We start from the raw sequence: 25,917 nt of genomic DNA, 5'->3' as shown, positions 1-25,917 counted from the left end.
GGCCCCGCTCATCATTTTTACCCCTTTTTCTCTTCTGGTCATATTTTCATGAAGATGGAAAAATACATCCTGGAAACTAAAGCAATTTACTTGTCAAATTTGAAAGCTGTTTTTCCAAACCAGAGAGATGCTAGAGGCTGTTCAGTGAAATGGTTATGTTTATAGTGGACAAAACTGTGTATTCTCCCCTAAATTCATCCTTGTAGGTGGCTCGATTGTTGTAAGTGGAACTTTCCAAAAACAAGGGAAACAAATCAAATACAAAACAAAATAACCAAACCATGCTAAAATAAAACAGCTGGAAGCAGATACTCAACAGGGGAAATTTCAGCTCAGACTGCCAGTTATGGACAACTGAAAACTAGAATAGAAAGCGCTTAGCAACATTACCACTAGCTTTGCTGCTAGCTCTGTTATACCTCACTGTTAGGACTGAGGGGTTTGATTTATCATGCTACCAACAAACTAAGTTAATGAATTCTGCTCCCATTAAAAACCTCCCATGGCAGACTACCTGTGCTGTAAAATACAGCAACCATTTCACATCAGACAATGGTTTAAGTAACAGTTTATGGAAAACAATACCAAATACTTTTTGTAATTAAAAATGGAAGGGAGCATAACAAGCAGCATATAATTATGTGAATTCAAATTTAGCCCAGACTTCAGGGTTATCCAGTCTACTTTAGTGAGGAGTATCATCGAATCAGAACCACAACTGATCATTATCCTAGAGGTGCCAAAAGACACTGTATTTGTTCCACTTTGGAGCCCTCTCAAATAGAATTGTGTGGTTTTGCTCTGTTTAATCCACTGTTTATTTTACTGTGCTTTTCAAGAGCTCCAATACTTCATAAAGACATCCAAGATTTCTGGATTTCAGCTTATGAATCTGTTTTTGGCTTGCATTTTGGAGCCGTCCTGCCCTCAAATGTCCTATGTTTGTTTTCCAAAGTTGCTGTACCTTCAGTCTTCCTTCCCACAGACACTGGTGAGATAAGGAGAGCGGTTCTGTTTTCCACTGGGCAGACAGACTTGGACAGCTCACATGGAGCGGGTTTGTGTCACAGCAGTGAAACGCTAACAGAAAAAACAAACAGAACATTAGGAGTGGAAATTAAATACGTTAACCCTAATGAGACTACTGATTCACTTTCCAGCAAGCTCTTTGGAGAGGAAAACTCCCACACCTTTAAGCAAAGAAATCTAAAGGAAACACAAGATTTTGGCAGAGATTTTCAAATGACCCCTGAAGAAGGCAGGTATCCAAGTCCCATCACACAGCATTGTGTGTCTCTCCCTGTTGTTGCCATGTTTATGCTCAGCCTGTTCATGGGAACAATGGACGCGTGGGGAATGTCACAGGCAGGCACCCCTCAATTACTGCTGAAGCACACATCCTGCACTGGTCAAGAACAGCTCACTTGAAAGATAAAGAAATACTGCAGAGGGTGACAAAATACAGACAAAAATAGGTTGTAGTGGAATAGCTCCAGCACACAGGGCTGGCAGATGAGAAGTCAAGGTGTTAAAATAATCATATCAAGCAGTTTCATAAACTAGCTACGTGTGTAGTATCAGAGTCTTGGGGTTTCCACCTGCTGGGTTTCCCCTGACAAACAGATAACATCAGCGTTCGGTCAATGTGTCTGCTCACCTGACTTCATGCAGGCAACACTCAAAGTTTCAAAGACACAGGCAAGGAGGAGAGAGGAACCGCCCTGTGTGAGGGGCAGTGGTCAGAGGGGTGCCCAGCACAGCAACGAGAGCCTGTCGCTGGGTCACAGGGTGCCTCTGGGGTGCTCCAGACAGGAGACCCTCGCCCCAGTCCCTGACCAGGTCTCCGTGGGATGCGCACCCTTTGGGGACAAGTGGTTCTGCAGACTGACTCACTCTTGTTCATGAGTTCCTACAAGGAGAGGCTGAGGGAGCTGGGTCTGTTTAGTCTGGAGAAGAGAAGACTGAGGGAGGATCTTACCAAAACTTACCTTAGAGGTGGGTGTCAAGAGGATGGGGCCAGACTCTTCTCAGTGGTGCCCAGTGACAGGACAGGGGGCAATGGGCACAAACTGACATATGGGAAGTTCCATCCCAACATGAGGAAAAACGTCTTTACTTTGAGGGTGAGAGAGCACTGGAACAGGCTGCCCAGGGAGGTTGTGGAGTCTCCTTCTCTGGAGATATTCAAAACCCACCTGGACACGATCCTGTGCAACATGCTCTAGGGGAACCTGCTTTGGCAGGGACTCCAGAGGTCCCTTCCAACCCTTAACCATTCTGTGATTCTTCCATCCCAGCACGGTAGGGCAGGGGTTTTTAGGCTTAACAGGCTAACATGGGCCACGGAATTCTCCGCTGCCCGCGGAGCCCAGGCAGACGAGCCGCCTGAGGCAGGATGAGGAGCCTCACGAGGTGGGAGACGCCGGCCCAGGAGCTGGGCCCTGCTACTGAGGGGCCCCCATAAACCCGGTGCAAAGCCCCGCTGCCCCGCGCCAGCACGGGCACGTCTCCCGACCTCCCGTCGCAGCCAAGTGCCACAAAACACCGCTCCCCCCTCGCAAGGAGCTCCGCAAGTGGCAGTGCGGCCGGGCCCCAGCGCGGCGCCGCCATGATAGCGGCAGGCGCTCTCCTTCCCCCTCGCCCGGGCGCCGGCCCGTCGAGGGGCAGAAGCCGGGGAGGGGGCGGCGAGGCGGCCGCAGACAGCTCGGCGGGAGCGCGGCGCAGGCCCCGCGGCGCCTCACGGTGGCCACCGGGCGCGGGAGGCGGGGCCGGGGGAGGTCGGAGGGCAGCGGGCGCGGCGGGACGAGGTACGGGGGAGCAGCGGAGGGGCGCCGTGTTCAGCGGGGCTGGGGCGCGGCGGGGGCGGCTGAGGGCGAGCGGGCCGCAGGGAGGGCGGTAGGGCGGGCGGCGCGGCTCCCCTCCGCAGCCACCTGCCTTCAGGCGGGGGCTGCGCCACGGAGGGCGGGGGAAGCGACCGCGGGGTTGCGTGGAGCGGCGGCGGCGTGGCGAGAGGCGGGCTGCGGGGGGGCGCGGGCCCGGCGCGGGAGGTGGGAGTCCCCGCCCGAGGGAGAGCGGCCGGCCGCGCTCGGCCTCCGCCCCGGCCGGCCCGCCTGCCTGCTTGCCTAGGCCGCGCAGGCCGGGTGGATCAAGGGCCGGGTTTTGAGCCTGGCCCCCGCCCCTGCAGACCTCGCTTTCGGGGGTGCCACGGCCCCCTGAAACCGCCGGTCTTGTGAGGGGGTTACAGCTGTTGGGGGGCTCGCTGTGAGTTGCGCACTTTAGTATTAAAGGCTTGAAGTGAAATGATGAGTGTGTGCTCTTTTCTGCCACCTCTTTAACGCTGTGATGGAGGACACACCTGCTCAGGTAAAAAGAAGGATGAACTTAATTTGGGAGAAGGAGGGGAAAGTGTATCCCACCGGTGTGTGGGAGCAAGGCCATAGTGCTGCTGGGGCTGTTGCCTGCAATCCACCACTCGTGCCTTTATAAATGTCTCCTTTTAGCTCATGTCCAGGGAAGGGAACCCATGTCCCCTTGAAGGGGAATTGAGAAAAGGAAAGGAGACCTGTGGGTTGAAATGGAAACATTTAATAAAATAACAAAACTAATATTAATACTAATGCTAATATTAAATACACAGAGTTGTACTCAGCCCAGTGAATGCTGGATGTCAAACACCACACAATGGTCTCAACAAACAGGAGAGCAGGCCTTGGGAGCAGAATGATGGACAAGCCCTTTCAGGGATGGTGACCATTGGGAAGGAGACCCCCCCTCAGCAAAGCTCCCAGTGTATAGTGAGCATGACATTTATGGTATGGAATACACCTGAGGGCCAGCCTGGGTCAGCTGCCCTGGCTTTCCCTCCTCTTAGCTTAAGCACCTGGCTAACTCGAAACTGCTAACGGCCTTGATCACTGTGGACACCTGCATACCATGGCTGGCCACCAACTAAAACAAAGCGTCTTATCACCTTTGTTCCCGCCGTATCGGGTGCTGCAGTCCTCTCAAAAATGCAGTTTTTCTGAACAGAAAATTGATTCTATGATTCTATCCCAGCGAAACCAGGACAACAAACCATAGCCAGGGAAGTAGGGATCAGTGTTAAACTGGTAACTTAAATGCTTTTTGGAGGACAGAAGCCTAACTTCAGACAATGCATCAAAATCTAAAGGTGAAACAAAAGGGGCATAGACAGAGATAGGATAAAGCTGCTGTATATATAGCTTCCTGAAGACAGCCTAGGTTTCTGTCTGGAAACTTTGTGTAGACTCTGAAAATGCCTATTTTTGCCTGGTGTTGCAGGGCCTGTGACATTGCACTTGCAGTACACCAGGTACAGCCTGGTTGAAAGGGCACTAAGCTGTGTGTTCAGAAGACCTGTGTGCATCTGACCTGGCTTGGACTAGGACAGAACCAATTCTCCTTTCAGTGTTTTTTCCTTTCAGCTAAGTTTCTTCTAAGTAACTGCACTTTCTGAAGCTAACTACATGTTTTTCAGACAGACTCTGCTTCTAGAATTGATAACGCTTGAAGTTTATAGTTATTGCTAAGGTAACAGTATGAACGGTATGCAGAAAGGCTCTTGCTTAGACTTATTCCTATAGAGACCAAGGTCACTGCTAAATATCTTATGATCCACAAGTGAAAGGCTGTGGAAGAGTTGCACTTGCGGGAAGGAGCGGACAGGACAGGTGACCCAAAATTGACAAATGAAGTATTCCATCCCATACATGTCATTCTCAGTTTAAAGCTGAGGGTCACTTGCTCTTCTTCTATGGCCGGTGTCCAAAGAGGACTCTGTCTGTTCTTCCGCCTTCAATCCCAATCTGTGCATTCCTGAGTCCAGTTGCTGTCTGCCACTGAGTCCTGACCAGGACTTCCTGGAGCCTGCCCTGCAGTGTCATCGGGGGAGCTCGATCTTGGTTTTGTATATATTTGTATGTATTTAATTATTTCCATGATTATTATTATACTTTTTTTCATTGATATTTGTTTTATTAAAGCTGTTTTAATTTTCCAACCCATAAGTCTCTCTCACTTTTCCTTTCCCCTTCTGGGGCAGGAAAGGGTTAATAGAGAGCCTCTGTTGTCCGTTTACTAGGCAGCCCAGCTTTAAACCTTGACAGTATCCATAGCATATGCCCAGATCAGCCATGTGGCACAAATGCAACAAAACTGATGCTTTGAGTGCATACCACGTACATCCCCAAAATACCAATTTCCCCTCATGGAAATATGGTATACCTGGATACTGAGGTGTAAGGAAGGGCAGCAGTTAGTGAAAAGATCATACAACAGTCAACAGACACACCTTCACCTTTTGAATGTTTTGACACAGTAGTGAAACATGACTTAGGAGAATGTAGTGTTATTTAGAACACTTTAAGTAATAATTTTTTTTTTACCAAGGGGAAGGAACTTGTCTTCAGTTGCAATGTGTTTTCTTCTCCAGAGTTAGGACCATGGCTATTGACTGGATTGGTTTTGCATATGCTGCATTGCTGGCTGTTGGAGGTGTCGTAGGATACACTCGTAAAGGTAAAGACTGGGACAGCAGGATTTGGAAATGAACCATTTGAGTTTCCTCTCTGCTACGCTTTGTAAAAAAAAAAATTGATGTAAGACGTGAAAATTTTGCTATAATGAACACGACCACATCTTAAATCCATCCTGCACAACTATAAATTATCTGAGTCTCATGAGATTTACTTGGGTCAACTTAAGTATTTAAGTGGTCACTTTTTTCTGTTAATCTAACTGATGAGTTTGTTTTCAGGGCAAAAGGGGGCTGTCATGTTATCTTTGACCTTCAGTGTATTTTAGGAGTTCTCATTTCCTTTAATCATTCCTACATTGAGCACAGTAGAGTATCTTTGATTAAAGCTTATTTTCTATGGCGGCATCCTGGCTTGATTCTGGCATTTCCAGATGCACACTGGAAAGAAAATCCTTTAGTTGCGTGTGCTGATCTGGTGGTTAATTATCTCATACTGCTAGAATTGTGCATTTTCACTCTAAGATAATTGGATAGGGCTTAGGTTATCATGTCCTGTGAAGTGCATGTTCCCTGTTTCAGTCATTTTTGCAGCCCTTCCCAGCTGGCAGCGCCTTGCCCGAGCCCAGCGGAGCATCCCGGCAGAGGTTGCAGCCGTACCGAGGGCGGGCACGCAGGATCTCCAGGCTCTGCTCCCTGCTCGCTCTCCCACAAAGTGCACATCCCAGCAGCACGTCAGTCATCTTCCCTGTTGCCATTATCCATCCCAATTCTGATTCAGGGACACTGTTGCCCCGCGCAGCATGCACATGCTTTTCTCTTAGAGATACGGCTTTGTATCTGACTTTCTGATAACGCTGTATTTTTTTGTTTGCACGCAGCTGCACTCACTGACTATCCCATTCGCTTGTTCTCTTCACTCTAATAGTTGTTCAGTCCTTGTGGCAAATCTAGATTATTTTTTTTATTGGTAATGATTTCTGTTTTCTTGCAAATTCTTATAACAGGACTGTGAGCTAAATGACATCTGGGGATCTGGATTCTTCATTTATAAACATTTTGGGATCAGCTTAATCCTGATAATGCCTTCTGTACTGATTCTATACTTTTATCATACGGTACTGAGTCAAATGCCTATTCAGAAACCTAGGTATATTACCAGAACTGTGGGCTTTATGAACCAGTTTTGTAATAGCACTAAAATAAGATGTCGAGTTACTGTTAAAAGCCATAATTTCATCTTCATTGCCATCTAATTGTTTTAACTGTTTTTTAATTCTTTATTCATTAAATGTGATGTCGGTGATAGCATTTCTTTGTCCAGAACTGATGTCAGACTGAAAGGCTTGTGACTACATGTGTTGTCCAATTTGCCCTTTATATATATTGACACATTTCTACCATTTTTGGAGACTCCCAAGTGCTGTAAGATATAGTTAAAATCAACAGATAGTCCAGAGGAATTACAAAAATGCTTCTAAAGGTATGTATGGTAGAGAAAATAGCCAAATTTAGGTTTGTGCTTCAAAGATTATTTTTCCCAAATTGCAAGTATTACTGGATCCACATCATCTCCCTCTAATTTAGTCAACTTTGCCCTTAATGCCATACAAGAGAATGACCCAGTTACAGAAATATTACCCCTCTGTTCGTGCTGGGTGAGCTAGCCGCACTGTGGCAAAATCGGTTTTATTTTAAAAATATTTCAATAATACTGTGTAGAGAGAGAAATACTGTGTAAAGATTGAGTTTAAAGACTTAATATTGAGAAATAACGCTCGAATGGTTTCTTGCAGGTAGTAAAATCTCTTTAGCTGCTGGTCTCACCTTTGGTTCTGTGGCTGGTTATGGAGCTTATTGCGTAACACGTGATCCAAGAAATGTGAAGATATCATTGTGTGAGTGTTTTACTACAGTAAACAAACAAACAAAAAAAACCAAAAAACAACAACAAAACCAAGCAGTTTCCTGAATTGCATGTAAAAGTCTCTCTTATATTAAATTTTGAGCATTGCTTTGGTTTAAATGTTATTTTTTAAATAGAGTTAGACGTTTCAACTTAGCTTGCAAAATCCAAGAGCTTATACCTGGAACTGTTTGCAAGGTCAGGCAGATCATTCACACAAAGCCAGCAGGTGTGTGTTGCCACCTGGCAGCGCCTCCTTTTATTAGATGGTTACCTAACACTGCAAATATTGTGAAATCCAGCTGAGAAACATGGGAGAGTACTGGAATAAAATCATTAGAGCTACAGATTAGAATGTAATTTGAGAATTAGAGTAGGTGTAGGATCCAGTCCTGCATAATGGAATGTATCCTCAGCTGCCAGTGAAACAAGTAGTTTGACTTGGTGTTTTTCCTTTCCTGCTAAGAAAGACAGGATACAAACAATGCAGTAGTTGTCATGTTAGCTAGTTTGCCATGAAACCCTCACAGAGGCGAGGAACTACAGTCTCTAAAGGGGATTTTGTAACCTCATACAACTCATTTGCAGGAAGAGCTATTTGGAGCTTGTCTCACTCACGGTTTTAGCAAAGATGGCTGTGGTTTCACATGCAGAAATGCATTTAAAATACATTTAAACCAGATTGTGTGAGTACACACTTGCTTTTTTCTGAACTTAGTTAGAGTTTATGGTACCATGTTCATGCTGGCTTTGTGCTTTACACCAGCCACAGCTGTAAAAACTTCCATTTCAAAACAAAAGTTGAATAGCATTGTTAGCAAAGTATATTCGCACCAACTGGGTTCTTTAGTAAAGGTGGTAATGGCATACCTGATCTCCTCCTAGATGGGCTAAAATTGGATATTCCAGTTTTGCCACCATGACCTTGCTCAGATTAAGTTATCCCACTGTTTAAAAAAACTCCTTTTTTGGAATGAAGTCACAGCCTTAAGTATATGTAAATTTGTAATCATTCTGTGTGACATGCTTTTAAGTAGCATATGGTATTGTACTTTTACGGTCAATTAAATCACTAATTTGGATACAGAATTTGTGGAAGAAAAGACTAATTAAAACTTGGTAAATGTTGCCTGTTTCCTAATTCGCTGGTTTTGAAAGGACTAATACAAAATTTCCACTAATCTGCTTGTTGACATCAGATATACTAAAATATTGTCAGTGTTGTGCATTTCATGTAGCTGTAGGCGTGTGAGGACTGTCTCACAACTGGAGAAATATGTATTACTAATTTAATTTTAGCAATTTACTAATTTAATTATAGCAATACAGATGAGATACAGTTCACTACACCTGCCTTAGAAAGTTCTTCTTATGTAAAGTAAAAACAACAAAGACTTTTTAAAGCAGTCTTAGTTCAGAATATTTACAAACTGATGTTCTGATTGCTTAAAAACTAAACAAATATTTAACCTTTGCTATGAATGGGTGGCCTCTTCAAGATCCACCCGTGCTAAATGAAACCAAGAAGGTGGTCTGAACAAACTGGTAATTTTTGCTTGAAGTGAGTTAGGAAGTATTCATACAAAGGACTCTGCCGGTGCCAACCCTTCAGGCTGGCTTTAATCTCTTCCAGGATGATGTACCTCAGTCTACAAGAGGGTGTCTTCTGGCTTCTACATACATAGGTATCTCAAATGAATAAAGAACTCAGCAGGGAGACTTCAGAGGAAGGGAGAATTAGACATACACAGAAACATCTACAGGTCCACACCTTAAAAACCTTTGGTGGCTACTGTATCTGCTACTTTCAGAATAATAAGGGCTTTTCGTTATAAATGTGTATTGCTTTTGTAGAAAATCAGAATGTTTTCACTTATGCCTAACCTGCCGAAGTGCCAAAAGCAACTAGAGCACAAATGAAAGAAGGAAATTAAGCGCATGGAAGAAAGTGACGACTCTGAACTTAGAAACCAGTAGAGTAAATTGCAATGTAAAATGAAGCAAGTACCCAAACTTTTAAAGGTTAGGAAATTTAAAAAAAAAATCCCCCTTCAAAACCATAATTATCTATAGTATTTATTACCATCGCAAGAGCCTCTATAATAATGTAGGTAATGTTTTAGTACAAGACCTTGATAGTAGGGTTCTTGTAACTTGTCCTACGTACAAAGAGTATGTAGCATACGGATACCCGAGGCAAATTTCCTTAGTTGTTTTATACATTATTCTTTCAGGCATATTCCCGCTCCCCCTGAAATTAACTCTGCACTTTCTTGAAGACTTTAATGCAATTTTATGTGTTTGGAGTAGGTGTAGAAATTCAGACTGCAGTATACAACAGTTAGCGTTATTCAGGGTGCAAGTTGATGCACCCAATTTATTGACTTTCTGATATGAATCTGATTTACTGAATTGAATTTGGCTTGATTTATTGAATTTCTTTGACTGATTTAAGGTGAAACAGTGAATATCTAGCACTTTTGAAAATCAGATCTAAAAGCTGAACATCATAAAAACTCACTGGCACATGTAAAAAGCCAGATACTAGTAACTGGAAAAAAGAACATTACAGAGTGAATATGCTTTGAAGCTTGTAATTAATTGTGAATATACTCAGGGCTCTGGCAAGATGCATACTGTGGAATAGTCCACTCTTCAGACATTCCTGAGAGGATCAAGCCTATGGGACTAGAAAACAAGAGCAATGGATAATGGAGCATAATACTTTTTTTTGCAGGGTATCTTTAATGAGTACACATGCATAGCTGGTAGCGTTTCGTAAGATGCTTGCAACTGTCAGAGCTTGTTTTATAATGCTGGAGTGAGTTTAAAACTAATTCTTGACACCTGTGAGCACAGAACTGTCCACAGGAGTAGATAGTGGAGTTTGAAGAGAATTAGTCAGATGGTTTAACTGCTCTATAAAAAAGGGAAGATATTTGTGTAACTGCCATCACTTTGGCTGCAAAAGTGATAAAGCCCAGCTGCCCATGAGAAGTCCTGCCTCTGCCCACTTCTAGGAAGCATTTGAGGTGACAGTTCTTTAACGAAGCTATCTATCTTTGCAGAGTTTTATGTATTCTCATTAATCTTCTCATTTATGTAGCGCTCTGCAGCCATAGTTCAATATGAAATCCCCATGCCTGATCAGTTCATTGCTACCTCCATTTTTAGGTAAAACTGCACCGGGAAGAAGATGCAGTTCCTTTCATGATGTTTGTTCTTTGCTGCTTGCACTGCATTTGTTGCCCTCTTGGGCTGCCCACCTCTTGTCACAGACGAGGATGGTTCCCTCATAGCAAAATGAAACAAAGGAACTTGTGGTCATGATGAAGATGTTGACAGCCATATTCTGTAGCGAAAACAAGTGGCAAACCTTCCAATCTAGTTTTTAAGGCTCAGCAAATAAAGAGCTAGCATTCTAAAAAGAAAACACATAAAGCTGGATGCTCTAGCTCCTTGAATAGTTAGAAAACAGCTGCAAAGATCTAGGGTGGTGGGAATTATGAGACACTACTCCTGTAATTCAGCATACATGTTACTGTTATGATGAAGATTCTTCTTACTTTATTTGTATCCTTGTAAATGTAGATATGCAGGAGTAGAATTCACTGTCTGACAAACTTAGTGTCTGTGGAATATGATTTAGAGTTCTGCTGCACCGGGAAATCTTATTTGTAGCTGAAAGAAATAGAAGTGCATTTTGGAAAAGGAAGAATGTTTCTATAGACCCTGTCTCTGATCTAATGTTTTATTAAATTGCAGTTCATAGCAAAACATAGCAATGACCTTTGATAACTCTCCATGTTCCTGAGTGGTCCACTGGGAGAAGAAAGAACATAAATATATCAAATTGTCTTTTACAGTTTCAGCTTTTCTTTTGACCATTATAATGGGAATGAGGTTCAAGAGGTCCAAGAAATTAATGCCAGCCGGACTAGTAGCATGCCTGAGGTAAACATATATTGAGGATCTTAATGTAAAGATTTCACTGATTTTCAGATAGTTGCCATTTGACATCTGATTCAAGCCAGTGTCAGTGGAAGTTACTATCATCCAGCAACTGTACGGTTTAAGTGAAATTAGTTTGGAGGTCACTGTCCTGTTTCCAGTGAACAGCTTTTTCATCTCACTAGGCAGATACGTGTGATATGGAGTGACTTTCTCAGCAAAGAAAGGAGATATCTGCAATTAAATATTAATTCATATTGATAAGGGTCTTGGAAGAACCTGAGGTAAGCCTCAGTGTTTCCAAACACATATGCATAAAATTAGTCATCTAATTTCATGCAACACAGTCATCATAAAAAGGACCAACACTGGTTTAGGAGTGCTGCATTCAAAACTACTGGAAGCTCAGCACCTTTGAAAACTAGGACATTTTTCACCTAAGAACTTTGGTTTGTATTGCTGCAAACTATGATGTTTCTACCCATTCTGACTGCTTTATTGCTCCTGTTTATTTTAGCATTCTGGAAAACATAATTTTTTGTACTTATTATTTTGGAATTAAATTATGGAGTAAGTTGAAACTTTTTTTTCCCAGTGAGTCTGTAACTCAAAACACTTTTCAACTGTAAGTCAGAATCTCCGTCTTCTGAAGGAATAATAACTGTTGCTTCGTTGTTACCAGATATAACACCATCAACTGTTTTACTCCAGTTACATACAGGGAGGAAAAAATCTGATGCAAGTTGTCAAGATGCAAAATTTAAGAATCAGGACTTAAACTGGAAAATGTTATTTTCCAGTGTGGATCACTTTCAAGGCTAGGTGGAGTGTGTGTGTCAGCAGGCACTGAGGCTGTCGATTTAGACCTTTTGAAAGATTGCTTACTAGGGGCCCTAGTGCCAGGTATTTGTGAATGTGTTGTTATGTAATGATGACTTCACGGGTTTTGTTCATGCATAAGAAGCATGTTTATGTTTCTTGTTCTGTTTTGCAGCCTTTTGATGATTTTGAGGCTTGTTTTTATGCTGCTGTAGGAGAATTTAGCAACTTAAGAACCGAAGTACGACTGCCATGCCCACCGAACAAATAGGCAAGCTCTCCATAGTTGAAAGACAAGTTGAACACAAGTCTTACATTGCATTTATCTTTTCTGTAAAAGATCTATTCCTGTAATTTGATTTTTGACATTTGCTGATATTTTGCAAGCTTTTTAAAAAAACTAAAACAAACGTTTTGTTGAGGATATATTTTGGTCTACTTCTGTTTAAGCAGTCTGTTAACTCAAGGGATCTTTCTCTGTAAGTTTGATCTCTTTCAGGGGTGCTGAGCACCCCAAGAAATTGAGTTAATCTTGCACTGTATCTCTGAGAGAACAATATATATAAATACATGTTTATGCTAAAAAGGTATATTGTATTGAACCATAATTTTGTAGCTCTGAGGTTAGATAATCATTTCTAATCATATTGTCAGTTATTAATCAATAAAGGCACAGGTCTGTACTGTGTTGCACTAGAAAACCCACCTTTCTTTCAGACACACGTGTCTCGTTCCACGGGTTCTAAGTGTAAAAACTATTATCAGTGTTCAAATAAAACATAAGATGTTCAAAGCTTCTGGTTTTTACGCAGACTAGTCAGCCGTTTTGTCAATGGAAGAGTCTGGTCATCTGTACTCTGCACCAGTTTAAAACACGTACCATGCTGTAAATTCCCACTGACATGAACCACAGCTGAGGAAGGTTCACCATTTTGCACAAAGAGCTTCTAAACTCTTGGTCTCAATACTCTTTAACAGGTTTGCCATTGTGGTCTTACACAGATCTTGCTGAAGTCCTCTCCATAAGCAAAGGAGAGTATTCAGACATAAACCATTCAGGGATTGAAGTTGCTTTGGTTTGCACAGAAAAATAATTAAATATTCCCTGGGTCTGAAATCTTTGCTAAGACAGGACACGTGCCGCCAAATCATGAGGAAACTGAATATGGGCGAGTGCACTATTGAAGACAAAGAGAAATTTTGCTTTTCATTTTTTTTCATACAGAGCTTGCTTATAAAGGCTGTCCTGTATCAGATCCCGGTGCTGCACAAATCCATCAGCTGAATACCAAGCTTATTATTCTTGGCAGGGGCTTAGGTCGTGACAAGGTGGTGTGTGCAGCTCAAATGTCTAAGGCACAACTGACCAAAAAAAAAGAAAAAAAAAGCCAACCAACCCCAAACCTCCAGGGCCTCCAGCTCTGGAATCTCTTGCTAACAAATGTTGGTGTCAGTCATCTCCGGGTCTTGCCAGGCTTACAGGTGATTGAGCTGGTGCGTTAGGGATTTCAGATTGGGAGGACAGCTAGACACATAAAATGTGGGTCATTTCCTCCTGAAATAGAACTTCAGGGCACATCAAAGGAATTGAACTGCCACGTACCATAACAGGCTTGGGTGGCCAATGCCGATTTGTATATTTGTACTGTAGACAAGATGAATCCTGCCTTAGATAAAGCTTCAAGGAAAAGTTTAGGCAACCTAGTGCTGAAATGCAGAAGCCACCCTGCGGTTGCTGCTACCCCAGATCCTAAATGCAGTAAGATTGTGTATTCTTGAGCATGTCCACAGTTGAGTCTTCTGTGCATTTGCAGAATTACCCCATGGGGGAAGCGGGCTGGGGCTTGCCTCCGAGCCGCCCAACTGTAATCCAGCAGCGTTTGCTGAAATTCCTGAGCAGCCCCAACAAGTAGTATTCTCAGCAAGTCCAACATATCCCTATGGGCCTGAGGACTCACAAAATGCAAAGGTGATGTCCTGTGCCAGTCTCTGATGGTTCAGCAATCATAGCACTTATTGGAACAGAGGTGTAGCTCAATGAAACTTGAGTACTATGGTGGGCATGGCAAACTACTGCTTCCAGCTGCCTAGGTAATTTTAATGTGAAACTCTTTGGAGATCATCTGGCACTGCGTGTGTGACTGGGATGTTTCTGCTTTGTACCTCTGAGGTACAGCATGTGGCTCTTGTTATGCACAAGTTGGAAAAGGAGCTAACTTTGCTGAGAGAAGTTGTGTGTATACACTGGTTGACTGTTCTCTCTGTTCAGTTTGAGTCCTAGTGAGAAAAAAACTAACTGCAAGGAAGAACAGTTTATGGTGCTGTTCTTCAAGGGGATGGTGATGGTTCCCATGAACATAGGGTAAAGAATCTGAAGTAGTAGTGAATGCTTTAAGCACTGTTGAGATAAAACTCTTTTACTGAAAAGGTAAGCAGCCGGTGCAGTTCTCTTAACAGCTACTTGGGAAGTGACTGGAGAAGGTAAAATCTTTTAGAGAAAAACAGTCAAGTGGTATTTTCCTTCCTGTGACCAAGCAAGCAAAAAGAAGAGCAAGGGAATAGATGGTTTCAATGGATGAAAACCACATCAGGCTAATTAAACTCATGTACTTTGATCTTTCAGTGAACAAAATCTCTTCTGAGAGATTCATATGGTGATTAAACAAGTTTCTTTTGCCCATAAACTTATGAGGATCACAAGTTTTAATTTTTAAAATTTTTAAAATATTTATCTCTGAAACTGCAGCTCTGAAAGTACAGAGACAGCATTGAAATACAGCAGGACAGTGAACTTTGATCTAGGAGACCACCTAGAGAGCAAAACCAAAAGATTCTAGGCCTGATTTTAAATGGCCTCCCCATTTTTATGGAGTGGCTCTTCTCTCCTGCAGTTTTGGGGGGGGCGCTTCCTACAGTCCTCTGAAAGCCACAGCTGAAACATTTTAACCTGCCAGGCGTGTACTGTAATTAAACACACACACAGTATCAGCATATTTTATTTAATGTAATTGTTCCATGAAATAGCACTTTCTGGACTCAACAGGTCCAAATCAGCCTTTTACTCTAATTTAAAAGTGTATTCTGTTTCAACGATTACTATGTGACTGGCTATACGATCCAAGCTATAGAATACATCTATGCAGTTTACACTCACAAGGCACAGCTCTGGTAATGTACTACAGTTGTGTTATCTTCAGCAGCCACATGATTAGATGTTGAATATTTTCCTCACACTGGCAATAAACTTATCATCTGGTGGTGGCTTCCTCTGGCTGCCAGGCTGCAAGAATTTTTTGATTGTTGGAATGTTGCTTGTTCTTCCTTTAAAAGCCTGTAAGAAGCAGCAGTAAAGCCAATGAGAATCAGGAAATTATAATTCCCATCCTTTATAGCTTAGAAACCATGTGACTTCGATTTTTACTTCTCAGTCATACTTATTAAACAGAGAAAGGTAGTAGCTCCTTATAGCCAGCTCAGCACTCAGTATTTTACATTTAAAAAAAAAAAAAAGGCAAAAACACACCTACAATGTATTAGTCTTTTTGGAAAATCCAGGTGCGAATATTCTCATCTGCAATGCTGGTGCTATAAAGTTTACCTTAGTTTCCCAGATGGGGATGGGAGAAATTAATATTAAAGACTTAAGATTCATCTGGTAAAGGTGGAAGAAAAAAGAAAGAAAAAAGAAAAAGCAAAAATCACAGTCTGAATCCAAATCCTGCAGATATATTTGGGAAAAAAAAAGAGGCAAGGACAGGAATACCTCAGTGCAAAGCACCATGGAAGACAAGACATAAGAAACTTAACAGCTCTTGTATATGACTTCTTCAAAATATAATTTTGCTAGCAAAAACAGAAGGACCGGAACTGCAGATGCAACAGGCCACAGCCTTCCTCTCCTGATGCTCATTGCTGTGTTTGAAGACACAGAAGTAGCAGTTACAGGACCAAACCTGTAGAGTCAAGTAAGTGAATTCCTGCCAGCTGAAAGCAGCTGGGAAAAGTACAGCTGGATAAAAGGTGAGTGTCCATCAGCTCTGGAGGCAAGGCAGCATGCGTGTGTTCAGGCTGTTGTAGTCAACAGAAGTAGACCAGAGAACTGTCACTAACATAGAACAATGGCTTAAAAAATTTAAACGTCAATTAGCTTTTAAAACTGGGCGATAACATTTGTATGTTACATTCCATATTGAGATCAGATGATTACTAACCTGTAGCACAGGGAATGCAGACAGTATGTCAGGCTTACATTCTTCTGCCATTAAAATGGCTTCCAGCAGATGGATGTCTGCCCAGCTTAATTTGTTGCCAACAAGATAATCATGCCCATGGTCTTTTAAGGCCTACAAAATAAGAATGAATAAAAGAAGTCATATAGATGCTAACAATTTTATCTAGGTATTTCATTACAGACAGATTTCTACAAAAACACACAGCAGAGCAAATCCATGCAAGAATCTATAAAGTTAGAACGTGATAGGTATTCTCACAACAAAAAATGACATCAGAACTCATGTTTCAGTGTGTGTGGACCTATCACTCACTCTAACCTACTGCACCAGGTAGCTGTAGCAAGTCCAGTCCCACAAGAAAGACTTAAATCATAGAAAAGAAACAGGACCAATGTAACTGTAAGAGGTAGTCAGGGCAGTTTACCTTAGTGTACTTTGACTGGGAAAAGAGGAAAAAAAAAAAAAAAGTCAAGTGAATTCCCAGATGATGTTTCAGCAAAATTTCAGATTGCTGATTATAGTTTGAAACAGGTCAGGAATGAAGGAACACAGCCTTTCCACCCTTCATCGTATACAGAAGGATTCTTTCATGGCAAACTGCTGATGGAAGCATCACAGCCCACCAAAGCTACTAATGGCTGTAATAGGCAAGTTGTGGTGAATGTTGCAGCACAGCTTCAGAGCAGTTACCAGCTCTCCAGCCTACCTTTTCCCTGACGACTGTCACCCTTGTAGCAGAAGCAGAAGGAAACGTGCCTGTGCCTACACTACTCTAATGCTACACTTAAACCATTAACAAATGTGCACTAAAACTAGGACATCAGTCTGTGACTTCAGAAGCCGAGTCCTTCTCCAGTCCCATCTGCCAATTTTACTACAAAAGAGGCAGTGACCTCTGACAGAGGCAAGGCTGACACCTTCATGTAGTTATTTCCCATACTGCTCTAACAAGGTCCACCACAGCTTGTCTATCAAAGCCATATGGGAACTCCCAAACAGAGCACTGGAACCAGATTGCCTGCAGTGCTTAAATCACCTTCTGCTGCTCTGTCTGGCTGCTGAGTGGTTAAAGTGAACACTCATAGCTAGGGATATTCTCTGTGACGATTGCGTAACACAGGGACTGCAGACCTTGCTAAGCTTAATCAACAGACAACTAAAACAGCTGATAAGAGAAGGAAAATTATTAATCATTCTAACAAAATTAACTAGGCTAAAAATCATGAAAAAGTTTAGCTGTCTCTTTACCATAAGTGAACAAGGATTAGTTTAAAGACTTTCCTCCAGTGAGCATACACACTAACAGTATCATATATCATATATCATAACAGTAGTTTATGCCACCTAGGCACAGGTTCGGAGAATACTGATGTCTAAATTTGCTTTTTTATTTTTTAATTACTGAAATATGTTATCAGACTTCAAATCTTTGAAAGATTAATGTGTGCAATCAATCTCTCTCAGCACAGCCTTCCATTGGTACGGCAGTGGACCTACATGAACTCTGATTACAAGAGTGCTGGCTTATGTCATTTATGCGCAATATTTTTTTCACAGGGCAGCCTCTGTGGGTTTTGCTTGTGCAATTTAAGGCTCTGATAAATAGGCACATGAAATTGCATCAAGTCCTGTATTTCTTCAGCTGCCTGTGAAGCAAGGATTCAAGCTAGAAACTGCACCAGGCTCAGCTCCGAAACAACACAGCTTTGTATTCTTGGTACAGGACTTGCAAGGAGACTGCTGCTCTCTGAAAAAAGTGCTGTGAGAAAGCCTGTATAGTACAGCCATACAAGGTACAAAAGGTAAAGTTACAAACAGAAGTTGGACAGTGAGATGAGGATCACAGCTGGCTCAATTCAAACAGGAAAATGTTAACACCAAAAAAAATTAAAGTATCCTAAAGGTAAAACCAAACCAAAACAACAGCAAGTTTGTAGAAAATGGCAACTCAGTAACATCCAGGCTATGTTCCAGGGAGTAGCAAAGAAAACAACCCGTCCCCTCCTGAACAACTCTTGCCTAGCTAAAAAAGACTTGGTGTGCTCTGTGGGGGTGGCAAGCATACCAATGACTTACCTCATAGCTCATTAGAGGCTAACTCTTTAGTCCACGCTAGCCAGTAAATAATTGCTTTATGCTTTTAAGCTAGATACATCCTGTTTACAGAGCCTCTTTGTGCATACCTAAGGATGCCCAAATACCGATTCAGAAAAAGTAGTAGTCTGTAAGTATAATATATTTAAGCAGTGGGTTTGAGAAAGATCACAGAATTAGGTCCTTAATTATAAAGGACAATTATATTTAACTTTGAACAGCAAGAGTACATAGGCTTTCAGGCAATAAATTCTGAAGGCTGGCACAGGTATTTAAATGGTGCATTTATGCAAAATGCTAGGAGCTATCAGCCACTAAGCTAGGTTTAAAAAGGAGGATCTGCTCTTTGAGGAGTCTTAAAGAAGACACCAAAGATACTCAGTACTGAATCCAGACGAATATTATTTTGTGGCCCTCTTTTCACATTGCTGAATGCTGGCTCTATCCTATCACCTGCCTTCTGGAAAGTAGGGGTGTGCAGCCAGAGGAGTGGGGTGGGGGGAAACCTGTACCCTACTTTTCTGTCTTTGTGGACTACTGGTGATTGATCACTTACCTTTTCATAAACAGGAAAGTACCTAGTTGTAGCTCGTTCAATGATTAAGGCAAGATTCTTTTCTTTTGCGTCAGCTGGTTGAAGAGGGAGATACATGATCATTCCCATCAGGTCTGTTGTTCCCTCCACATACATATCAATCCTGAAACAAACATTTTTATTTCATATTTATCATTTGAACATTCCATTTTCGTTATTTTCCTGAAATACAATGCTGAAGTGATCACTGAGTAAAATGCTTATTAGTGAATGTAACATAAAACATTAGTTGTTTTCTTGTTCTTCCACTTTGATTCCAGGTCAGTTTTTTCCAAAGCACAGATTTTTATGAACAGGGTCACAGTGTCTGCAGCAAGTAAGGTATAAATGAGAGTCTGCAACTAATGTATTTAAAGTGGAGTTCACACTGTTTTCCACTTATAACCTGTTTGTCTATACTGTGGGAGAAAAGACCACATATGCCAACCACGATACAGGAACAAAAATAGTTTTGAGGTCTAATCATGAAAGGATCCTGGCAAAAAATGGCTGCTAATTGCCAGTTCAGACATGCCAGCCCATAATAATCCCCACAGTCTCTGGAGCTGCCCCTCCATTATCACAGAATAAACACTTTACAGTAAGTGGTATCAGTTAGGTTAATGACTTAACTGAACTTTTGCATTACTTTTTTTTTAACGAAAGTAAACAAGGATTTTTGCTTTTGCGTTAGCTCTTTAATTACTACAATGGAAAGTATCCACAGCTTACACAGTAAAGTAATACTAGGAAAATACTGGTTTAACTTTCAGTAGCCCCTGAACATGGCTTTTTTTAAATCAGCTATGAAAGATTCTTTACATTTTGGAAAAAAGGAAATTAGAACACTTAAAGACACTTCATTTTTTTTCAAGCAGCTGTAGTTTTTCCTACTGTTTTCCAGTTTAAAGAGGAAAAAAAAAGGCATACTTAGACTTTATTATTGTATTAAGGTCCTGTAGTTGCCCAGGAACTTAATGTACTTCTGGTCTCTGTGAAATCAAATGCGCCTGAAGGTGGCCATAACATTCTGTGTTGACAATTAACAATCATTTATCAATCACAAAGTCCATTCACCCAATCCCTGGATCTGAGGAGACAAAGCACTGGCAGACGTATATGCACCTTTACATGCAGATATTTCACAGCAATATTTTTCTCATAAATATTAAAAATCATGGAAGAGTATTAGTCAGGACAGTATGCACTGTTACCATACCAGGCTCTCTCCTTCAGGTCTTTCCCATAGAGATTGTACTTTGCTGCTATGTAGCTGAGGATGGCTCTAGTCTGCACCATCTTCATCCCATCTATCTCCACCATGGGCACTTGCTGGAACATCAGGACTCCATCTAGGGAAGAAAAGGAAGCAAACTACTCAGACTGCTGCAGTACTACATTCAGTCTGAGAAAGAAACCTGGTAACACACCAAGACATTTCCAGTTCTGAGGGATGAAAGCATTCGCAAGCAAGCAGGTCTTTCAAATCTTCTCTTTACAGGTCATATCGCATTGGAGGTCTTACGAAAATCTCACCTGTTGTCCTTTTGTTATATTGGTGTGAATTTATGTTTAGGGTACAGTTTACAAACTCACCATTGCGTAATTTTTCTAGGTCTTCCTTTGTTTCTATGAATTGTTCCTCAAACTGAAAAGCAAAGATAGGAAACAACACTGTGTCACTCCAAAGGCAATGGGGAAGTGGAAGGGAGTCTGGATGTTAGACTCCACCTCTCCACACTATTCCCCATACTTCTCATGACCGTGTTGACACCCAACTCCTATTCTTCATGTCTGTGCCAGCAAATAACCCAGGACTATAATGTCCCCAACCCACAGTCATGTACAATGCTTTACACTTCAAAAAAGCTTCCTTCATTATGAAGACCAATCTACTTGCCTGCACGAACAACTAACAGAGGCCAAATCATTCACTTAAAAGCAGCTGATGCCACGTGAAATATTGAGAAATTTTGAATAAGTTACGCCTCTGTTACACAGCATTTATGTCCCTCTTTCCCCCTGCTAACATTTTTTTTCTTTAAATGAGAAGGACATTTGAATGAGGGCAAGATCTTTGTTTCCTCAGCACTCATGCTCTGCAGCGTCTCTGTCAGCAACATTCACACGTGAGCACCATTAAAAAAGCCTTTTATTTCCAATACAGTATAAATAGTTTCTGAGAAAACAGTTTCAAAGCACTGTATTCAAGCAAAAATTGCATGTAGAAATTCAGATGCCTTAGGATGGTTTTCACCTGATGTTAATCTAGATAGCTTCCCCACTGCCTTCCTACTCAGGTCCTCACCCAAAGAATGAAAAGCATTTTGTTTGGAGATAATGTTCTAAAGTTTTTCACGTGGTACACATGGTCTTTCAGTTGACAACAATCATGAGACACAGAGAAGTAATGAGAGTTCAGAAAAAGTCAGAGCTAAACAGTTTTGGTCTGTAGCAGCAATTTAAGATCTCCTCAGCTTAAAGTACATTTCAAAAATGACACAATAATTCTCCTTGTATGTTAAAATCCTTTTACTGGGGAACTACTGCTCAAGGAATACATTAAATAAATACAACATGAGAGAGTGTATCACTGAATCTAAGTACTCGGCATCACAACATGTGATGTTGTGCATATCTCTAAGCATAAATGTAATTGGGAAACCTTTCCAAAGAAAACTTATTTTAATAACAGATTAATCTGATCACCTTATAAAAAAAAAAGATACAAACCTCAACCCCGGCTGCTGCTAACAGCCATCGGATTGACTCCATCTTCCCCCTTCCCTTCGTGTAGTGCAGCTTGGGTTTCCCCGCCATGATTTCACAATTCTTGTTTCCTGTTAAATTCAAGATGATCTTATAGAAAGCATGTTTTAAATTAGCATTTAAAATGCTCCACTCCAAACTACTAAATACAGTTGGATGAATGTGAAAGTAGAAGGGCAATCAAGACATAGATACCTGAGCTTGATTCAATCAAGTTTCTTGTGGATTAGTGGAAAAAAAGAAAAAGTACACACTACCAGGAGAATATGCGGCAATTCAAAAAAGAATCATGACAACATGTAATAAGCATCTACTAAACAGTACAGATATCTTTAAAAATATTAACATAGCTTTAAGAGCTCATTAGAGTTTTATAACCAAAACCGAATTGTAGGGTATTCCTCATTATATACATTTTTAACCTTGTAGTGATGCAATCTGTTCAGTGTGTTGTGTTTTGTGACAGTATCTGTATCATACCAGACTTGAAAATGTACTATGTCAAATGAATTGCTTCACAAGAAGACCACCCCAGAGGCACTAGCATTATCTCTGCATCTCTCATTATGAAGTTTCAGAGCCCCATGCTGCTGTGCCTTTATGAACATGAGCTTGTAACGGCAATATATATTCCAGCGTATAGTTCACCAGGCCTGCTGTCCTCCATATTTAGCTAGTTCTGTTTGGACCATTAGCCAAATCACAATATATCCATTATAGAGAATGTGGACCAACTTCAAGACCCATTCCACTTTTACAAACAACAGTTAAACTGTAATAGGGATTTATATCCTATCAGCTCTGAAAACTTAACTTTAAAATCAAAACCAAACAAACGAGACCATGACCTCTGTTGGGCAGATATGGCCTGGTCAATGTCCCCAGCAGCAGGGGCTGAAGTCAGCCCACTGGATGATGGCAACGGGATGAAACACTGTCCTTTCAAATTTCACTAACACCAAGGGCAGTCACATGCCATAATATGAACCCAGCAGCTGATGTGAGCTTGCCTGGTGCTGGGAACAAAGCTAACATTGTACTCTTGTCACGAACGGGTCCCAGAAGAACAAAGGAGATTTAATAAGAAGACAGAGTCACAGACTAACAGAGTGCTTCACCATTAAGCCAAGGTTTTATCTGTTTACAGGCAGGCTTGTTGATTCTTGCATAGACTTCAAAGTACATTAATTAAGCCACAAAGTGGAAACTTTGGCCATAATACCAAAGGCATCAATGAAGAGGCACAAACAAACAGTACAACAGTGAGAGGGGAGATCACATCCCTGGCCTTCTCCACTGAAGTCCTTTGCGTTGGGTGATATCTTCAATAGGCCCTATAGCAAACAGCTATTGCTCTACTAGGGGCTGGACTCACAGGAGAAACCTGGTGCCCCAGTCCAAGATACAGGTCCTCAAAACTGCTGCTCAGCTTCCACCTAGCCCTGGAAATGCCTATATCCCCAGGCACCTGCCTCTTGCAACAAAGTGCTCCTGATACATAAATATGTGCTTTTTAATAAAGACTTGATCACGTCTTGACAGTTTAGAGTTGGCATCTAGTCTAGAGCTGCCGGATGCCTATCTAGATTCCTAATACCTGAATAGCAACAGGACGCATAAACTAAATGTGCATTTAGAGAAGTGCCTTGTCACAGCGACCTTACCAGGCCCTACATACAGAAGACCATGACCTGTGCTCCATTTCTAGTTCCCGGTAAGTGTGTGAGTTACACTATACCAAGTGAAAGAGCTCTCAACCTTCCATACTTCAAAAATACTTCATTCCCTGGCGGTCAGGAAGTAGGTGACAGTCTCCACTCCATCAGAGAGAACTGCACTTGGTTCCTCACAGACTGGACAACCACTCTAACCTCCAGCACATGGGATCAAGGCTGGGAAACACACTACAAGGACAAGCTAGCATAAGCAGAAAGAGCAAACCTCCCTGACCTCTTCCAAAGGTAGAGCTGATAAAAATCAGCCCAGCCAGAGCCCTGCTTGCCATCGTCAGCTCAGTGCTCCACTCCAAACAGCTGAGAAAGCTGAAGAGCAGGGCAAGTGTCAGTGAAAAAAAGTCCAGGTACCAACATAACCTGTCCATGATAGTTCCTTGCGGGGACTGGCCAAGGGTTGGGGCTTCTTGTGCAGGTAAGAAAAAGCTTACATTTTCCTGGAGCCACACTGCTTAAGGACTGACGTCAGGGTTTAGGCTGAACGCTTGCATAGGGTTGGGAAGTACTTTGGTGACTCTGTTACTGCTCTGCAATGAATATCCCTTTGAAACGCAATGAGCCACAAAAGAGTAGCAAAGTTGGTAAATTACCTTTCTTGAATAGCAATAATGGACCTGAAATCACAAACTTTCTTGATGCTCTAGTGCATGGGACCTTCCTTGGACTTCAGCCAGGCACAGTGACAGCTACCGCTGTGATCGCTGTCTTAAAAAAATCACACTATTTTGTCCAAAACAATTCAGGCACCGGCCTTCCAGTAAGAAACAAGTAAGTGAATTTAACAGCAAGGTCATAATCTGCTGCAAGATCTTGAACTTCCTTCCTAATTGGATGTCAACCCCAAAGTACTTCTCCGCAACGCTTTGTTCCTCGCGCAGGGCTGCTCAAGCAGAATGACCCTACAGCACAGGCCCCTCACTGTGCCGAGCCCAGCTGGGGCTCCAGACCACCTTAAGACTGTAATTGCTCACCAGCCTGTGGCTTCTACTGGGGCTCAGGCCAAGTCTGGAATCAAACAGCCTTCCTCCCACCACCCGAGCTAGAAGAAGCGTTTGAACGAGACAAAAGGCAAAGTACCCGGAGAGATTTTAAAACTTTAACTCCGAACAGCAATTCCTTTTCAGGTTCCCTGCTGATCCTGCCCGGAGCCAGACACAAGCCCCCTCCCTGCACGCCCACCCCGGCGCGGGTCCCTGCTGCGGGAGCGGGAGTGGGGGGTGACCTCAGCACAAACTCCCTCGAGTAGCGCCGCAGGACACTCGAGCGTGTCCCTGTAGCACAGGCCGGTCTGTCACGCACCTCGCCTCCCGCCCTCCCGGCAGGGGCCCCGGCCGCCGCCCCCAGCCGCGCCAGGCAGGCTCCTTCCCCCCTGCCCTCCCTCCACACGTAGCCGCGGCTAGAAGCATGCTCCTGCGGCTCCGCCGGGGCTCGGCGGCAGAGGAGGCGGCACACGGTCCCGCGGCCGGCGGGACGGAGCTCTGCCCGCGGAGCAGCCGCCAGCCCCCGCGCCCCGCCGCCACACGCCGTGCTTCGCAGCGGAATTCACACCCTCCGCCGGGCCGGGACCGGCCACCGCCCCCACCTCCCGCCCCCGCTGACCTCCGCAACGGCCCCCCAGCCCGCCGCCGCCAGTACCCTCGGCACGGCCCGCACCGCCGACAGCTCCCCCGGCCCAGCCGGCTCCGCGCGGACTGTCCCCACCGCCCGTACCGCCCCACGGCCCGCCCAGCCGCGGCCGCTCCTCCCCTCAGCGGCCGTGCCCGGGGGCCTGCCGGCTGCCCGCCGTCCAGGGGGCCTGGCGGCGGCAGCTTCACCGCATTGGGACACCGAGGCCCGGCTTCCCGCAGTTAAGCCGCATCCCTAAGCCCTACAAGTGTAGCTGAGGGAAAAGCCACCTCGGCCTTGTCCCCGAAGCGACTTCTTGCGCCGGGCTACCTTCAAGGTCGGTGGGATGCTGTGGCAGCACCTCAGAGGGACATGGCGGCCAGGGCACAAGGGGGCCCGAGAAAGGCTTTGAGGCCCCCGAGGCCGCAATGGGGTCACGGGGATGGCGTGACGGGGGAAGAGGCCTGGGCTGCAGCCCCTGTGCAAGGGGTGCCGGGCTGCTGGTGTGCCAGGGGCTCTGGCGCTGCGTGGCTGAAGGCTGGGGTCAGTGGGCAGGCTCCTAAAACCACCTTTGCTACCCAGGGGAGCTTGCAGGGTAGCCAAGTGCTGCCTGGATGCTTCAGTGAGGCAGGAGGGAAACAGCTCTTGCCTATGAGTAACTAATAAATACATGCACTGCTGCTGAAAAATGTTGGGGTTTTTCCTTTCTTGTTTCTAAAAACTGTTTCACATTTCTTACA

At 43.3% G+C, this 25,917-nt stretch overlaps 2 protein-coding genes across 5 annotated transcripts; one reads left to right on the top strand and one right to left on the bottom strand.

Annotated features, from left to right (window-relative positions):
- Positions 1–2,632: 2,632 nt before the first annotated feature.
- Positions 2,633–12,963, top strand: TMEM14A (transmembrane protein 14A). 3 transcript variants are annotated; one of them, XM_068407291.1, is made up of 5 exons: positions 2,633–2,807; positions 5,453–5,538; positions 7,291–7,392; positions 11,267–11,354; positions 12,346–12,963. In XM_068407291.1, exons 2-5 carry the CDS (start codon positions 5,463–5,465, stop codon positions 12,383–12,385), a joined length of 306 nt encoding a protein of 101 aa, XP_068263392.1. In that variant the 5' UTR covers positions 2,633–2,807; positions 5,453–5,462; the 3' UTR covers positions 12,386–12,963. The 3 variants fall into 3 exon arrangements, with proteins under 3 accessions (XP_068263392.1, XP_068263373.1, XP_068263382.1); XM_068407272.1 differs by lacking the exon at positions 2,633–2,807 and adding an exon at positions 3,287–3,363; XM_068407281.1 differs by lacking the exon at positions 2,633–2,807 and adding an exon at positions 4,866–4,937.
- Positions 12,964–15,150: 2,187 nt separating this feature from the next.
- Positions 15,151–25,284, bottom strand: LOC137676342 (glutathione S-transferase). Of its 2 annotated transcripts, none has more exons than XM_068423131.1 (7): positions 25,208–25,284; positions 21,804–21,910; positions 20,667–20,718; positions 20,290–20,422; positions 19,053–19,194; positions 16,382–16,513; positions 15,151–15,501 (listed from the first exon to the last, which is right to left on the bottom strand). In XM_068423131.1, exons 2-7 carry the CDS (start codon positions 21,888–21,890, stop codon positions 15,379–15,381), a joined length of 669 nt encoding a protein of 222 aa, XP_068279232.1. In that variant the 5' UTR covers positions 21,891–21,910; positions 25,208–25,284; the 3' UTR covers positions 15,151–15,378. The 2 variants fall into 2 exon arrangements, with proteins under 2 accessions (XP_068279232.1, XP_068279315.1); XM_068423214.1 differs by having other exon boundaries at positions 25,172–25,262.
- Positions 25,285–25,917: the final 633 nt, after the last annotated feature.

This window comes from Nyctibius grandis, chromosome 1, assembly GCF_013368605.1.
Source record: "Nyctibius grandis isolate bNycGra1 chromosome 1, bNycGra1.pri, whole genome shotgun sequence".
NCBI classification, from domain to species: domain Eukaryota; kingdom Metazoa; phylum Chordata; class Aves; order Nyctibiiformes; family Nyctibiidae; genus Nyctibius; species Nyctibius grandis.
The sequence above is the reverse complement of the archived record's forward strand: the minus strand, read 5'-3'. Positions and strand labels throughout refer to the sequence as shown.

Excerpts from the sequence above, each read along its gene's own strand:
- LOC137676342 (XM_068423131.1), bottom strand. The coding sequence starts at position 21,890 with ATGGCGGGGAAACCCAAGCTGCACTACACGAAGGGAAGGGGGAAGATG. Across the intron at positions 20,719-21,803 it reads TAGCAGCAGCCGGGGTTGAG|TTTGAGGAACAATTCATAGA; the intron begins GTTTGTATCTTT and ends TTTGCTTTTCAG. Across the intron at positions 16,514-19,052 it reads ACTTTCCTGTTTATGAAAAG|GCCTTAAAAGACCATGGGCA; the intron begins GTAAGTGATCAA and ends CTTATTTTGTAG.
- TMEM14A (XM_068407291.1), top strand. The coding sequence starts at position 5,463 with ATGGCTATTGACTGGATTGGTTTTGCATATGCTGCATTGCTGGCTGTT. Across the intron at positions 5,539-7,290 it reads CGTAGGATACACTCGTAAAG|GTAGTAAAATCTCTTTAGCT; the intron begins GTAAAGACTGGG and ends GGTTTCTTGCAG. Across the intron at positions 11,355-12,345 it reads GGACTAGTAGCATGCCTGAG|CCTTTTGATGATTTTGAGGC; the intron begins GTAAACATATAT and ends TCTGTTTTGCAG.